This window comes from Chiloscyllium plagiosum, chromosome 22 (genome assembly GCF_004010195.1).
Source record: "Chiloscyllium plagiosum isolate BGI_BamShark_2017 chromosome 22, ASM401019v2, whole genome shotgun sequence".
NCBI classification, from domain to species: domain Eukaryota; kingdom Metazoa; phylum Chordata; class Chondrichthyes; order Orectolobiformes; family Hemiscylliidae; genus Chiloscyllium; species Chiloscyllium plagiosum.
In genome coordinates this window covers 58,914,424-58,931,132 of record NC_057731.1, presented here as the reverse complement: position 1 = coordinate 58,931,132, position 16,709 = coordinate 58,914,424, and the positions used below count along the sequence as shown (strand labels likewise).

Here is a 16,709-nt window from a genome sequence, read left to right as displayed (position 1 = left end):
TCTGCCTTTATTCCTGATGAAGGGCTTTTGCCCGAAACGTCGATTTTACTGCTCCTCGGATGCTGCCTGAACTGCTGTGCTCTTCCAGCACCACTAATCCAAATTCATTCTCTAATTGTTCTGACATTTTAATTTTAATTCCTGTTGGTCTGCTATTCTAAATACAGTTTTCTCCTGACTTTCATGCTTATAATATTTAGTTAGAATATTATGATGACACATTCACTGATCCTTTTTCCTCCTGTCTAGATTATTTTCTACATAATTTCCATATTGAATTTCTTTTTGATTTGATAAGGTCCAGTGAACATTGTTTTTAATGGTTTCTCAGAGACAGGTAACAATACAAACACTTTGTCTCCAGCAACAAAATTTTAGCTTTTTAATCTGCTCAAGTTTTCACTGTTTGTCGAGAACTCTTTTGAATGCTTCTTGGTCAATTCACGTAAGTTGTTTAGTTTTCTCTGAAATTAAAAACCCAGACTGGAGGTATAATCTCTAAGTTCTGGCTTATCTTATTTTAAAAATCAATTTAAGTAGTCCTCTCAACTCTTTGAGAGTATCACTCAAAAAGACTGAATGCTGTAGCCTCATTAGAAGCACCCCTAATAGCAAACAGTCATAGAATTAGAATTAAACTTTATTGTCACGTGTACTCAGAGTGCAGTGAAAATTTCATACATTGCCACTTACAGCCATCTCAGGTACAAAGGTACTCTAGGTATAGCTTGTTTAGTTACAGATCTTAGAGAATAGAGAAATAAAATGTCCAGCATTGCAGAAATAAAAGTTCAGAACCACAGTCTTCCAACCTAGACCACACTGGTACCTAGCCTCCAATCTGCACTGGGTCTTGGCTCCAGACCGCGTCGGACTTCACCTGAGGATCATGAGGCTGGGAGATTGCTTCATTCTGCCATGCCAGACAAGGAGGATGCCGGGCCGGGAGGCCGCTACGGGAAGACACTGTACCAGGCTGGGAGGTTGCCATTGTCATGCATGATATGGGGAGCTGCTATGCCAGGCTGGGAGATCCCATGCTGGGAGACTGCTGTGCAAAGCTGGGAAGTTGCCACGCCACATTAGGAAGCTACCGTGCCAGGCTGGGAGGTTGCAAGTCATTGGAAGCCGGGAGTCATCGCTAGAGGCTGGGAGAGAAGGGAAAAAACACTAAGGGGGTGATAAGAAAGGGAAGAAAAGAAGAGAAAGAGTGGACGAGCTCCGGCTGGAATGTCCTGATCCGGCTGGAGTGACCTAATCTGCTGCAATTTTACACCTAACAATGGAATTCCTTCATCCCAATACTGACCCTCATAGCTGATTCCCAAATTCCCAGAGGGCAGTTCCGAGTCAACCACATTCCTGTGGGTCTGGAGTCACACGTAGGCTAGACCAGGTAAACATGACAGATTTCTTTCCCTAAGGGACGTTAGTGAACGAGATGAGTTCTTATGATAATCGACAGTGATTCATGGTCATCATTAGGCTGTTTAATTCCAGATATGTATTGAATTCAAATGTCACCATCTGCCCAATTATGAAGAAGGGTTACACCTGAAACGTCGATTTCTCCACCTCCTGATGCTGCCTGGCTTGCTGTGCTCTTCCATCCATCTGCTTGTTTGCCTTGGATTATAGCATCTGCAGTTTTATTTGTCTTTAACCATCTGCCATGGCACGATTCGAACCCAGGTCCCCGGAGCATTACCTGGGTCTGTGGATTAACAGTCCAGTGATAATAACACTAGGCCATTGCCTCCCATCTTAATGCTATCTTTCCAATTGTGGGTGATAACTGGAAGATGCAAGTTGTTTTATTCCCAAACTTAATGTTTTCTCTTCTCTTGTCATAAAATCCCACAATCTAAACAAGCTTCCATTAACTTTCCAGGAGGTTTCCATGCTGCTCTCTGATATGCACTGATTTAAAGTCATAGTTCCAAGAAGACTGATCTAGTTAATTATTAAACCCCTTGAACACAAAATAGACCAACACCAAATGCCACAGATTTGGAATCCAAACATTCAAAAGAACATTGTATTAATACAAATAAATTACATAACTTTCCTTAGCACAGAGCATGATGCCTGAAACACATTAGTACTGTGTTTGCTCTGATGATGGGAGTCTGAATGCTGCACTTGCATGTGGTGAACTGCGTACATGGGTGGGGATCCTGGATATAGGGAATTGAGCTGCTGTGCATTCCAAGTGTTAGGTTAAAGGTTGTAAAGGGTGAGGGGGAGAGAGGTGTGTGAGGGTTGGATGGATGTGCAGAGATGGAATGTAAATATGAGGACAGAAAGAGTGAGGGTTGATGTTGAGGGTTCGAAAGTTCTTGTATGCAGAGTGGCAATAAGTCAATTAACAAATCTGTAATTGAAAGTGATAGTAACCATGAAATTATTAACGATTCTCACACAAAAACCATCTGGTTCACTAATGTCCTTTCAAAGAAAATCTGTCACTGTTACCTGGTCTGGCCTACATATGACTTCAGGCACATAGCATTGTGATTAACTCTTAATAGCCTTTTTAAATGGCCAAGCAAGACTCTTGGGTCAAGGGAAATTTGTGATGGGCAAAGTAAGGCCCACATTCAATGACAGAATAAAGAAAACAAAAGCTAAAATGGTGAGATATCAGAAACCCAAAGTCTACTGTTTTGAAAGACTGTAAACTTATGGATCACATGGAATACAGGAAGAACTAGCTATTTGGACAAAGAGCTGGCTTGAAGATAGAAGACAGAGGTGGTGGTGATGGAGGGTTGCCTTTCAGACTGGAGGCCTTTGACCAGCAGTGTGCCACAAAGATTGGTGCTGCGTCCACTGCTTTTCGTCATTTATATAAATTATTTGGATGTGAACATAGGGGCTATGGTTAGTAAGTTTGCAGGTGACACTGCAAAGGTGTAGTGGACAGCAAAGAAGATTATCTCAGAGTACAGCGGGATGATCAGATGGGGCAGTGGGCTGAGGAGTGGCAGATGGAATTTAATTTGCATAAGTGTGAGGTACTGTATTTTGGAAAGGCAAGTTAGGGCAGGACTTATACACTTAGTGGTAAGGACCTGGGGAGTGTCGCTGAACAAAGAGACCTTGGACTGCAGGTTCATAGTCCCTTGAAAGTGGAGTAGTACGTAGGTAAGATAGTGAAGAAGGCATTTGGTATGCTTTGCTTTATTGGTCAGAGCATCGAGTAAAGATGCTGGGAGGTCATGTTACAGCTGTACAGGAAATTGGTTTGGCCATTTTTGGAATATTGCGTGCAGTTCTGGTTTCCCACCAATTGGAAGGATGTTATGAAACTTGAAAGGATTCAGGAAAGGTTTACAACAATGTTAACAGGAGTGAAGGGTTTGAGCGATAGGGAGAGGTTGAACAGGTGGGGCTGCTTTCCCTGTGTCAGAAGTGGAGGAGTGAACTTAGAGGTTTATAATGTCATGAGAGGCATGGATCGGGTAAATAGACAAGGTCTTTTCTCTGGGTGGCAATGCCTAGAACTAGAGAGCATAAACTTAGGGTGAGAGAGGAAAAAATTAAAAGGACCTAAGAGGCAACTTTTTCACAGAGGGTGGTGAATGTATGGAATGAGCTGTTAGAGGAAGTGGTGGAATTTGGTACAATTACATTTAAAAAGGCATCTGGATGGGTATATGAATAGGAAGGATTTAGAGGGATATGGGCCAAGTTCTGCCAAATAGGACTAGATAGGACCATTTGCTAGACATGCACACGGACAGCAGTGAATTGAGGGGTGCGTAGGTTAGATTATTTTATTTTAGATTAGAAATAATCCTCAGCACAACATCGTGGCCCAAAGGGTGTGTTCTGTGCTGTACTTTTCTATGTTCTATGTCCTATTAGTTTAGGAATCTGGTCAGCATGGATGAGTTGGACTAAGGGTCTGTTTCTGTGCTGTGCATCTCTATGACTTCCTTGCTTTTATACTTTAACATCTATTTATAAACCCAAGAATCTTGTAAGCCTTCTTAACAACTATTTCAACATGTCTGGCCATCTTCAGAGAATTATGTATGTGAACCACAAGGTCTCTCTGCTCTTATATGCCCTTCAAAGTTGTAACGTTGAGCCTGCATCTATCAAAAAACACATCGAATTAGACCCCATCTACCACCCCACTGAGAAAAACAGGAAATGACATCACAATAGAAAATGACATCACCAACCCAAGGAAACCCAAACCTATAAATAGAATGCAGGAATTATCAACAGTGCTTCACCTGGAGGCCCACTGAAGATGTTATCTAGTAAGGTGATGAAATGTCTGGAAATGAACCTTCCAGTTCAGTGAGCAAACCTACATCCAGAACCTCAATCTGAGCTACAAATCTTCTCAAAACCCACTATTCTCCCTAGCTTAGTGTTATCTGCACATTTAGAGGTTTTGCACTCCATCTCCAAATCATTCATGTAAATTAGAAAAGGAAGGGTCCCAACATTGATCTCTGGGGAACATCACTTTCAACTTGTCTCCAATCTGAGAAATGCCCATCTATACCTACCCTCTGTTTCCTATTTTTTGTCAACTTTTAGTCCATGCTGCCAAGGACACATCAGTCCCAAACATTTCTAATTTGCTAACCAACCTTAAAACTTGGCACCATATCAAATGCTTTCAGAAGTCTAAATATACAACATCTGCAGCACTATCCTCCATTCACTGCCTGTGTTACCTTATCAGAGAACTCGATGAAATTTGTCAAGACAGGATCTGACCTTGACAAAGCCATGTTGACTGTCTAGTATTAACTTATTTTTCTCTAAGTGTATATTTACCTGAACCCATATTATAATCTCCATCAGTTTTCACCCTATTAATGTCAGCTGACGGTTCTGTCATTTCCTGGGTTACGTTTGCCCCTTTCTAAACAATGGCGTCATATTTGGAAACTCCTGTACCCCAGGACTAATCTATGTTCAGAGAAGTCTGAAATCCTTTTTATCAACGGCTCTGCGGACTGCTTCCTTAACTTTTTCAGCAATCTAGGATGTTTACAGTCAGGGCTGGTGACTTCTGTACATGGACTGTCACCAGCCTTTTTAGCACCTTTTATTTTTAATCACTATACTGCTCAGTTGCTCAACCCTCATGTTTTCAACTGGGCCATTGTCACCATTTTCTAATTTGGAAAAGACAGAAGCAAAGCACTAATTTAATACCTCAACCATACCCTTTGTTTCAGTGAGCAGTTTACCTTGCTTGTTCCTTATGGGCCACTCTATCCTTCACTAATCTTTTACTATCAATGTGTTTGAAGAATATTTTGCTGTTTTAGTGGAGCCTGCCACCTCATGCCTTCTCTTAGCCTTCCTTATTCCAGCCTTAGCCTCTTCTCTGTATTTGAGATACTCTTCCTAACTTCTGTTGCTATTTTTATTCCAGTATGCATCATATGCCTACTTCTCCCTCCTTACCTCCTCCTCATATCCTTAGACATTTAGGGTACTGTAGCATTGGGTACCTTGTATTTATTTCCCATGGGTATATACCTAACTTGCACCCTGTTCATTTTTTTTAAATACCCCCATTTTCAGCTATTGTTTTATCCACCAAAATGCATTTCCAATCAACGTGCTCCAGTTCAACTTTTTGACCCCTAAACTCTGCCCTTTTCAAGTCTGGGATCTTAGTCATTGACTAATTTTTATCCTTTTACAATTTAATATTATGATTGCTATTTTCAAAATGCTCCTCTGATATCTTCCACTTGACCTACCTTCTTTCCTGCCAGCACAGCTCCCTGCCTGGTAGGATGGGAAATATACTATTACAGAGAGTTCTTCTGCACACATTGCAAGAATTTCTCTCCTTCCTTGCCCCAAACACTAACTTTATTCCAGGGTACCCTAAGATATAATTGAAATCACCAGTTATCACAACCCAGCTTGTCCTGCAGATTTCCATAATCTGCCTACATATGGTCTCTTCTACTTCCATCCCACAATTTGGAAGGTTATAATAAATACCCAACAAGGTCACCACTCCTTTCCTGTTTCTCTCCTCCAACCATGTAGATTCTAATTCAGGAACTGCATCTCCATTCAAGGGTAATAATACTAACTTTGACCAAGATTACTGCACTTCCTCTCTCTTTACCAACTCTGTGTCTACAAAAAGCCTTATAACCTAGGATGTTAAATATCCTGAAGAAGGGCTTATGCCCGAAACGTCGATTCTCCTGTTCCTTGGATGCTGCCTGACCTGCTGCGCTTTTCCAGCAACAAATTTTCAGCTCTGATCTCCAGCTTCTGCAGTCCTCACTTTCTCCTGTTAAATATTCAGTCCTGTTCAGGCTTGAGCCACGTTTCTGTCAATGCTACTATGTATACCTCCCTAGAGCAGTTTCTGCTTCCAGTTCCCCAGTTTTGTTCATTGTGTCCTTTGGAAGGTGACCTCTTCGTGTTCACTGTTAACACTTATGCCTTCCCTCACTTCTTTTTCCCTGTACCCCGTCTTGTCTCATTTGCCCTCTGCCTTACATTTTTAACTCCACCTGCACTGTACGATTTATGCACTCAGCCAGGAGGTCAGGTCTTTTTCTGTTCAGGTGAAACCCCTCTCTTCTGAACAACTTCCTTCTACAACATCCCTCAACCATACATTTACCTCCCTGATCTGACTTGCTTAAATTGTGAAGCTCGTCACACACGTAGTATTTCTGAGATTACTGCCTTGGGGATCCTGTGTTCCACCTACTCTCTAAAGCATGAAACTAAGTCTGCATCTCCAAGCATCTCCCTATGTTGTTGGTTCACAGTTGAACCATAACTACTGGTTGCTTCCCTTTTCTAGAAGTTTATCCAGTCCTACTGTTAATCCTTGCACAAGGTTTTAATGTACCATCACCATTGAATCATAGAAGTATCATAGGTTCCCTACAGTGTAGATTTGGTCCATTGAAGTCTGCACCAACCCTCTGAAGAGCATTCCTCCATTTCCCTCCCCATCCTTCTGCCTCCCTTTACCCCCCACCTTCCGACACAATTCTGTTACCATGGCTAACCCACCTAGCCTGCACATCTTTAGATTGTGGGAGGAAACCCACACAAGCACAGGGAGAACATTGCAAACTCCATATAGGCAGTCACCCAAGGCTGGAATCAAAACCAGATCCCTGGCACTGTGAGGCGGCAGTGCTAACCACTGAACCACCTTGCTATCATTATGATAAGGGCCTCACAATCTTCGCTGCTCTTCTGCCATTGTTGCAATTATTTAGCCTATTGTAGGTTGTATAGTATAATAAGTGTGCACTACAGTAAAATCTATGAAATCAAATTAAGACCAAAAAAAAAATCAATAAATGTCAAATTCTGAGCAGTTGTTCACTGGACTCATTATGTAAGAACTGTGAAGAGTTATAGAGTTATACAGCATGGAATTTATATTAGGCAGGAAATGGTGTTGGATGGACTGTTAGGTCTGAAAGCTGATAAGTCCCCTGGACCTGGTGGTCTGCATCCCAGACTACTTAAGAAGGTGGCTCTAGAAATCATAGACACATTGGTAATCATTTTCCAATGTTCTATCGATTCAGGATCAGTTCTGCAGATTGGAGGGTGACTAATGTCCCACTTTCAAGAAGGGAGGGAGAGAGAAAACAGGGAATTATAGACCGGTTAGCCTGGCATCAGTGGTGGGAAAGATGCTGGAGTCAATTATAAAAGATGAAATTACGACTCATTTGGATATCAGTAACAGGATAGGTCAGAGTCAGCATGGATTTTAAAAGGGGAAATCATGCTTGAATAATCTTCTTGAATCTTTTCAGGATGTAACTATGAAGATGGACAAGGGAGAACCAGTGGATGTAGTTTACCTGGACTTTCAGAAAGCCTTTGATAAAGTCCCACATAGGAGATTAATGAGCAAAATTAGGGCACATGGTATTGAGGGCAAAATACTGACTTGGATTGAAAATTGGCTGGCTGTCAGTAGGCAAAGATTAGTGATAAACGGTTATCTTTCGGAATGGCAGGCGGTGACCAGTGGTGTACCACAAGGTTCGGTGCTGGGACCGCAGCTGTTTACAATATACATTAATGATATAGATGAAGGCATTAAAAGTAATATTAGCAAATTTGCTGATGACACAAAGCTGGGTGGTAGGGTGAAATGTAAGGACGATGTTATGAGAATACAGGGTGACTTGGACAGGCGAGGTGAGTGGACGGATGCATGGCAGATGCAGTTTAATGTGGATAAATGTGTGGTTATCCACTTTGGCAAGAACAGGAAGGCAGATTACTATTTAAATGGATTTTCCTGCTCCTTGGATGCTGCCTGACCTGCTGCGCTTTTCCAGCGTCAAATCTAGACTCTGATTTCCAGCATCTGCAGTCCTCACTTTTGCCTATTATCTGAATGGAGTCAAGTTAGGTAAAGGGGAAGTACAATGAGATCTAGGTATTCTTGTACATCAGTCAATGAAAGCAAGCATGCAAGTACAGCAGGCCATGAAGAAAGCTAATGGCATGCTGGCCTTCATAACAAGAGGAATTGAATATAGGAGCAAAGAGGTCCTTCTGCAGCTGTACAGGGCCCTGGTGAGACCGCACCTAGAGTAATGTGTGCAGTTTTGGTCTCCAAATTTGAGGAAGGACATTCTGGCTATTGAGGAAGTGCAGCGTAGGTTCACTAGGTCAATTGCCGGAATGGCGGGACTATCATCTGTTGAAAGATTGGAGCAACTGGGATTGTATGTACTTGAGTTTAGAAGCATGAAGGGGATCGATTGAGGCGTATAAGATTATTAAAGAATTGGACACTCTGGAGGCAGGAAGCATTTTTCCGCTGATGGGTGAGTCCCAAACCAGAGGACACAGTTTAAAAATAAGGGGTAAGCCATTTAGAATAGAGTTGAAGAGAAACTTCTTCACCCAGAGAGTGGTGGATATATGGAATGTTCTGCCCCAGAAGGCAGTGGAGGTTAAGTCTCCGGATACTTTCAAGAAAGAGATGGATAGAGCTCTTAAAGATAGTGGAACCAAGGGCTATGGAGATAAGGCTGGAACAGGATACTGATTGTGGATGATCAGCCATGATCATAATGAATGGTGGTGCTGGCTTGAAGGGCCGAAGGCCTACTCTTGCAGCTGTTGTCTATTGGAAGCAGATCCTTCAGTCCAACTTGTCCATGCCAGCCAGATATCATAAACTGATCTAGTCCATCTGCCCGCATTTGACCTATGTCCCTCTAAACCCTTTCTATTCATGTACCCATCCGGATGCCTTTTAAATGTTTTATTTGTACTCCCCTCCAAAGCCATCTCTGCTAGGTCACTCTATACATGTACCACTCTCTGCATGTAAAACTGCTCCTCAGGTCCCTTTTAAATTCCCCTCCCCACCCCACTCCTCACCTTAAAGTTATGCCTTCTAGTTTTGGACTCCCCGCCCTGGGAAAAAGCCCTTGGCTGTTCACCCTGTTTATAATCCTCATGATTTTAAAAACCTCTATAAGCCTCTGACACTCCAGAGATTAAAAAGCCCCAGCCTATTTGGCCTCTCCCTATGTCTTAAATCCTCCAATCACAGTAACATCCTTGCAAATCTTTGCTGAATGCTTTCAAGTTTAATAACGTGAGCAGGGAGACCAGAATTGAACACAGTGGTCAATGTCCAGTACAGCTGCAGCATGATGTCCCAACTCCTCTACTCAATACACTGACCATTGAAGGCCAGTGGGCCAAATACCTTCTTCACCAACCTGTCCACCTGCAACTCCATTTTCAAATAATTATTTACCTGCATCAATCGGTCTCTTTGTTCAGCAACACTACCCAGCTGTAATGGTTCCTACAATTAGCTGTACAAGTCCTGCCCTGATTAGTCTTATCAAAATGCAACATTTCATATTTATCTAAATTAAACTCCATCTGCTACTCTTTGGCTTATTGGCCCATCTGATCGAGGTTCTGTTGTATTCTGAGATAACTTTCTTCACTGTCCACCGCACCAACTTTGGTGTCATCTGCAAACTTATTAACCATACCTCCTATATTCACATCCAAATCATTTATATAAATGATGAAAAGCCACTGGACCCAGCAGGACACTGCTGGTCATAGGCCTCCAGTCCGAAAACCAATACTTTACCGCCATCATCCGCCTTCTATCTTTAAGCCAATTTTGTATCCAGTTGACTAGCTCCGTCTGTTCTCCAGTTTATTTCACAAACTGAAATCATGTAAACTTCAGATTGGCGTGGAAATGAGGATCAGATCAATGAGGACAAAGAACTATTGTACCACCCTGAAGCAACCCATTGATAGTTTGTAGTAATGATTTTGTGCTTGCTCTTTATTTCAGTGTTCCACTTGGAGTGCTCTGGTCATTACTTTTGGGTTGGGTTTGGCTCCATTTAGTAACAACCCCAGACCCAGCTCTAATACCTCATTATGAAGTTGGCGTGGCAGCGTTCGGTCTCTCTGCTATAGTAGAACTCCTCTCTGAGCCGTTGTGGATCCTGGCACAGGTGCATATGTTGGTGAGGCTAAAGGTGAGTAGTTCATAAATTGTGACTGACTTGTTGATCTTAAAAACTTTTGTTTCATATTTTTATTTTTCCAAGATTCTCTTCCCCTGAAGTTGCTGGTCTTGAACCTGATTGGCTGACAGCTTGGTTGCTCTGCCCATGTGGCTGCTGGTTTTGTGTGGTGCTAGTCAGTGAGCATTGGCACTTTTTTACCCCGGGTGGCAGCACAACCAAGCCTGATCCTGCCTGACCTAATTTCTACATCTACAACGGTCTTTCAATAATGACAAAGTGCAGGAAACCTGGCTGATCTTTGTCAATTCAAACAAGCACTTCATAGCTGCACAGGCTATGGATAATTTATGAGAACCATTGGTCAGTTGATCAGGATATCATTGATGTCTCAGGTTGGAGCTGGTTCTATATGAATTTACATGTAATTCATTTGCTTTCTCTAGTTGTGGGTTGATGTAATTATTTCCAAAGCAAACACACTGATTATATAATAAGTTGGAGACTTGTACCTGGGAATGTTTCCCTTGCATTGTATTATGTAAGTTGGGTTAGGAGGTGGTGGGGGATTAGTCAATTCCTTGACGACAGGTCTCAGTTGGCTAGGAGTTGCAGTTCCCTGACCTTGGATAGAACATAGAACATTACAGCGCAGTACAGGCCCTTTGGCTGTCGATATTGCGCCAGCCTGTGAAACCAATCTGAAGCCCATCTAATCTATACTATTCCATTATCATTCATATATTCATCCAATGACCATTTAAATGTCCTTACAGTTGGCGAGTCCACTACTGTTGCAAACAGGGCATTGCACTCCCTTACTACTCTGAGTAAAGAACCTACCTCTGACATCTGTCCGATATCTGTCACCCCTCAATTTAAAGCTATGTCCCCTTGTGCTATCCATCACCATCTGAGGAAAAAGGCGGTCACTGTCCATCCTATCAAATCCTCTGATCATCTTGTATGTCTCTACTAAGTCACCTCTCAACCTTCTTTCTTATGAAAACAGTCTCAAGTCCCTCAACCTTTCCTCGTAAGACCATCCCTCCATACTAAGCAACATCCTGGTAAATCTCCTCTGCATCCTTTCCAATGCTTTCACAACCTTCCTAAAATGTGGCAACCAGAACTGTACGCAATACTTCCAAGTGCAGCTGCACCAGAGTTTTCTATAGCTGCAACATGATCTCATGGTTAGATTAGATTACTTAGTGTGGAAACAGACCCTTCAGCCCAACATGTCCATACTGACCCGCCGAAGCGTAACCCACCCAGACCCTTTTCCCTACATTTACCCTTCGCGTAACACTACAGGCAATTTAGCATGGCCAATTCACCTAACCTGCACATTTTTGGACTGTGGAATGGAACCGGAGGAAACCCACACAGACACTGGGAGAATGTGCAAACTCCCCACAGTCGCCTGAGGCTGGAATTGGACCCGGGTCTCTGGCGCTGTGAGGCAGGCAGCAGTGCTAACCACTGTGCCACCGTTCTGAAACTCAATCCTCTACAAATAAAAGATAACACACCATACGCCACCTTAACAACCTATCAACCTGGGTGGCAACTTTCAGGGGTCTATGCACATGGATACCAAGATAGAACATTACAGTGCAGTACAGGCTCTTCAGCCTTCGATGTTGCGCTGACTTGTGGAACTAATCTGAAGCCCATCTACCCTACACTGTTCCATTTTCATCCATTTGTTTATCCAATGACCATTTAAATGTCCTTAAAGTTACTGAGTTTACTGCTGTTGCAGGCAGTGCGTTCCATGCTCCTACTATTCTCAGAGTAAAGAATGTGGATGAGCAGAGATCTTTGAGAGAAAGTGAGGGCTGCAGATGCTGGAGATCAGAGCTGAAAATGTGTTGCTGGAAAAGCGCAGCAGGTCAGGCAGCATCCAAGGAGCAGGAGAATCGATGTTTCGGGCATAAGAAGAAGGGCTTATGCCCGAAACATCGATTCTCCTGTTCCTTGGATGAGCAGAGATCTGTCTGTCAAGAATCTTATCATTAGCCCAGTACTCTGTATTCCTGTTACTCCTTCCAAAGTGAATCACCTCACACTTTTCTGCATTAAATTCCATTTGCCACTTCTTATGGGTCACCACACGAGTCGGTTCTCTGGATAATTAATATCAACAGAGTAAAAAGTACTGGAGAAATTCAAGGGACTAAAATTGGACAGTTCATACTGGCCTGTGTCCTATTATTGTAAAAGAGATATATACAGAGATGGAGTGTATACTTCCTTAGATTCTGAATTGGAACTCACAAATGTTACCACTATTCAAAAAAGGAAGAGAACAATCTACAAAAAAGGTCACTACTATCAGTCATCTTGAAAGTGTTGGAAATTGTTAAAAAGGAAGCAAGTCTTAAGAAGATTTGTAGCTCAGGTTGAGTTTCTGAATGTAGGTTTTCTCGCTGAGCTGGAAGATTCATTTTCAGACATTTCTTCACCATACTAGGTATTCAGTGTGCCTCCGGACGAAGCATTGCTAATGATTCCTGCTTTCTATTTATATCTTTAGGTTGGTGATGTCATTTCCTGCGGCAATGCCATTTCCTTTAGTTATGTCATTTCCCGTTCTTTTTCTCAGGAGGTGGTTAATCGGGTCCAAGTCAATGTGCTTATTGATAGAGTTCCGGTTGGACTGCCATGCTTCTAGGAATTCTCGTGTGTGTCTCTGTTTGGCTTGTCCTAGGATGGATGTGTTGTACCAGTAGAAGTGGTGTCCTTCCTCATTTGTATGTAGAGATATTAGTGAGAGAAGGTCATGTCATTTTGTGGTAGTTGATGCTCATAAGGAAGTCTTAACAGTGCACTTAGTAAAGCGTAGTATTATTAGAACAAGTCAGCATGCATTTTTGGGGGTGACATTGGCATAATGACAATGTTACTGGATTAGTCATTTCAAGGTTCTGGGGACACAAGTTTGAATTCCACCAAGCAGATGGTAGAATTTAAATTTGATTAATATATTTCAAAAGGAAAGCTAATCTCAGGAATCTATCACTTATTATTGGAGAAAAGCCATCTGGTTCAGTACTGTTCTTTAGTGAATGAAGTCTACTGTTCTTAGGTAATCTGGCCCACATGTGACTCAGACTACTACAGTGTAGATAAGTTTTGACTGTCTTCTGAAATAGCCAAGAAATCCACATAGTTCCATGAAAACTAGGAATGGGCAATGTGTTGTTTCCCACATTCTATGAAAGAATAAGGAAGAGGATTCCTGTTTGACCAAGTTATTAGATATTTTTGCTTTATTCTTTTTGTGGGACAGACAACATGTGCTGCATGTCCTTAGTTGCTCTTGAAGTAAATGGCTTTTTTCGCCCCTTCAGAGGATAATTAAGACTCAACCATATTGCTGTGGGTCTGAAGTTGTAAGTACAGCAATCAGTGGCAGCTGTCATTGTCACCATTACTGAGACTTGCTTTCAAATCCAGATATATTGATTCAGTTTAAATTCTACCAGTTGCCCTAATTATATCACTGTTACCACTGCATTAGACTGCATTTCTCTCTTATGAGTAAAACGACATTAGCACTATGGTATCTATAGCACGTGGCAGTGGTTTGGAAACCCGATCGGGGAAACAGAAGTGAGGAAAACAAAGATAGAAATGAAAGAAAGATATAAAGAACTAAGAAGAACAAAGAAAATTTACAGCCCAGGAACAGGCCCGTCCGCCCTCCAAGCCTGAGCCGGTCCAAATCCACTGTCTAAATCTGTCGCCCAATTCCTTAGCATCTGTATCCCTCTGCTCCCCACCTACTCGTGCATCTGTCCAGTCGTATCTTAAATTAATCTACCGTGCCTGCCTCTACTACCTCTGCTGACAACTCGTTCCAGGCACCTACCACCCTCTGTGTAAAGTATATAATACAGAAGATAATAGGTGGGCAGGCAGGATCTCCTACAAACCTGTAAAATGCTAACAGAATTAGACCAGGCATATGAGGAAGGAGGTTTACGATGAGTAGGGAGTCCAGAAACAGGAGTCACAATCTAAAGTTATGGTGTTGGCCTTTTAGGACAGAGGTGAGGAGGAATTTCTTCACCCAGAGAGTGGTGCGCCTGGAGAATTCTCTGCCACAAGAAATTGTTGAGGCCAAAATAGAAAAGACTTTGAAGAAAGATGTAGGTATAGTTCTTAAAGGATCAAAGGATCGGGGGAGAAAGTGGCAAAAGGGTACAGAGTTGGATGCAGCCATGATCATGTTAAATAGTGGAGCAGGCTCGTAGGGCCAACAGGCATATTCCTGTTCCTATGTTCGATGTTTCCATGATTCTTTTTCAGTTTTGAAGGAGACTCCCATTTCCAATATCAATTACCGTCCTTCCATCAAAAGGTCACAAAAAGAAATGTTCACTGATATTCAGCACCCTTTGTGATTCTTTTGATAGTGGAGCAGTCCATATCTATAGAATTCTTACAGCGTGGAAGCAGGCCATCCGGCCCCACCACCTACCCTTCCTCTGTAACCTTGCATATCCCATGGCCACCTACCCTACACATCCTTGGAGACTGTGAGCAATTTAGCATGGCCCTTCCACCTAACCTGCAGGAGGAAACTGAAGAACTTAAAGTTGCCCATGGCTGAAATCAAACCCGCGTCCCTGGTGCTGTGAGGCAGCAGTCCTAACTACTGAGCCACTGTGCCGCCCCTATATTGAGCAAGACTTGGAGAATATGCAGGTTTGGGCTGATAAGTGGCAAATAATATTTGCATGACACAGGTGCCAGTGAATGATCATTTCCAGCAAAAGTACCTATTGGCTTTTGATAGTCAATGGCATCATCATCACTGAGTCCCCCACTATTCTGGCATGGATAGTGCATTGGCTAACTGGCAGAAGGCAGAAAGTGGGGATTAAAGGGTCTTTTTTCAGGATGGTAGCTGGTGACATTTTGTTCCGCAGGTGTCATTGTTGGGATCACAAGTGTTCAGAATTATGCATTAATGATCTGGACAATATCCACATCCTGAGAGCAAGAAAAAAGATAAGGTTTGGGATAAGGCTCTGTCTTAGTGTTTTGCACTTCCTCTTGCCTGGGGAGGAAGTCAATATCTGTGGTTTGTGGATCCTCAGGTATTAGAGGGAAGGGTAAATTTCTGTGGTTTGTGGACCTTCGGGTCTGGGGAGGGGGGAGGGGGAAGGGGTCAGTGTCTGTAATTTCTTGGCTTTCATGCTTTGTCTGTACTTCTGTTTCTCACTTTGCAGGTGATTGCTGAGAGTCTTGCTATTGTTGCAAAGTGTGTGCTGACTGTTCTGTGTATCACAATCGTACCGCACTGGGGTCTCTACATCTTCTCTGTGGCTCAGGTGGGTTTTTAAATTGAGTCTAAATATACAGATCACTGAAACTAGAATGAGTTAAAAGAAAGCTGTTTGGGTAGACTGTTACTTACCCATGATAGTATGATAATCTTGCCCCACGATTAAAGCGTTTGCCTCAAGGCCAATGTTTCGATGAACAGAATGCTCATTAATGTGGTACTGTTGTAGACAGTAACCAACAGTTAGTTTCACACACCCTGCTCTTCCCCGTAGCACATCAAGTGTTTCCCTTCCAGAGTGTGATGGAGCATTGTGACAATATCATTGAAGTAGTAATACTGAGGTCTAAGCTAATTCTCTGGGTACATGGGTTCAAATCCCACCGTGACAGGTGGTGTAATTTGAATTTAATTAATAAATTCAGAACGGTCACTAGATTAATTTCAGAAATGAGGGATTTGTCTTATAAAGAGACATTAAGTAGTTTAGGCCTATATTTTCTGGACTTTAGAAAATTGAGAGAAGATTGAATTGAGGTGTATAAGATGTAAAGGAGGTTGACAAAATAGGTATATAAGGCACCATCTAGAACAAGAGGCCATAGGTTTGGGATAAGAAATTGCTTCTCTCAGAAGATCGTGAATCTGTGGAATTCACTCCCCCAGAGTGAGTGGACAGTTGAGACATTGGATACATTTGAGGAGATAGACAGACAGACAAATTTGATTTTTTAATTAGTAATGGATTGAAGGGTTATAGAGAGCAGACAGGAAAGTGATGTTGAAGCAAAGATGCAATCATCCATGATTGTATTGAATGTTAGAGCAAGCTGGAGGTGCAGAATGTCTACTCCTGCTCCTAGCTCTTAGATTCTAAATCTGGAATTGAA

At 42.3% G+C, this 16,709-nt stretch overlaps 1 protein-coding gene across 4 annotated transcripts in view; it reads left to right on the top strand.

Moving 5' to 3' along the window:
- rft1 (RFT1 homolog) overlaps positions 1–16,709 on the top strand; it is an 88,814-nt gene that overhangs the window by 16,752 nt on the left and 55,353 nt on the right. For 3 of the 4 annotated variants that reach the window (XR_006315000.1, XM_043713124.1, XM_043713123.1), the window contains exons 4-5: positions 10,340–10,529; positions 15,764–15,865. Coding sequence is in view for 3 of the 4 variants with exons in the window: in XM_043713124.1 (XP_043569059.1) it covers positions 10,340–10,529; positions 15,764–15,865 (292 nt within the window). In the remaining variant the exon portion in view is untranslated. The remainder of the gene's footprint in view (positions 1–10,339; positions 10,530–15,763; positions 15,866–16,709) is intronic. The other variant, XM_043713125.1, reaches the window with a different exon arrangement.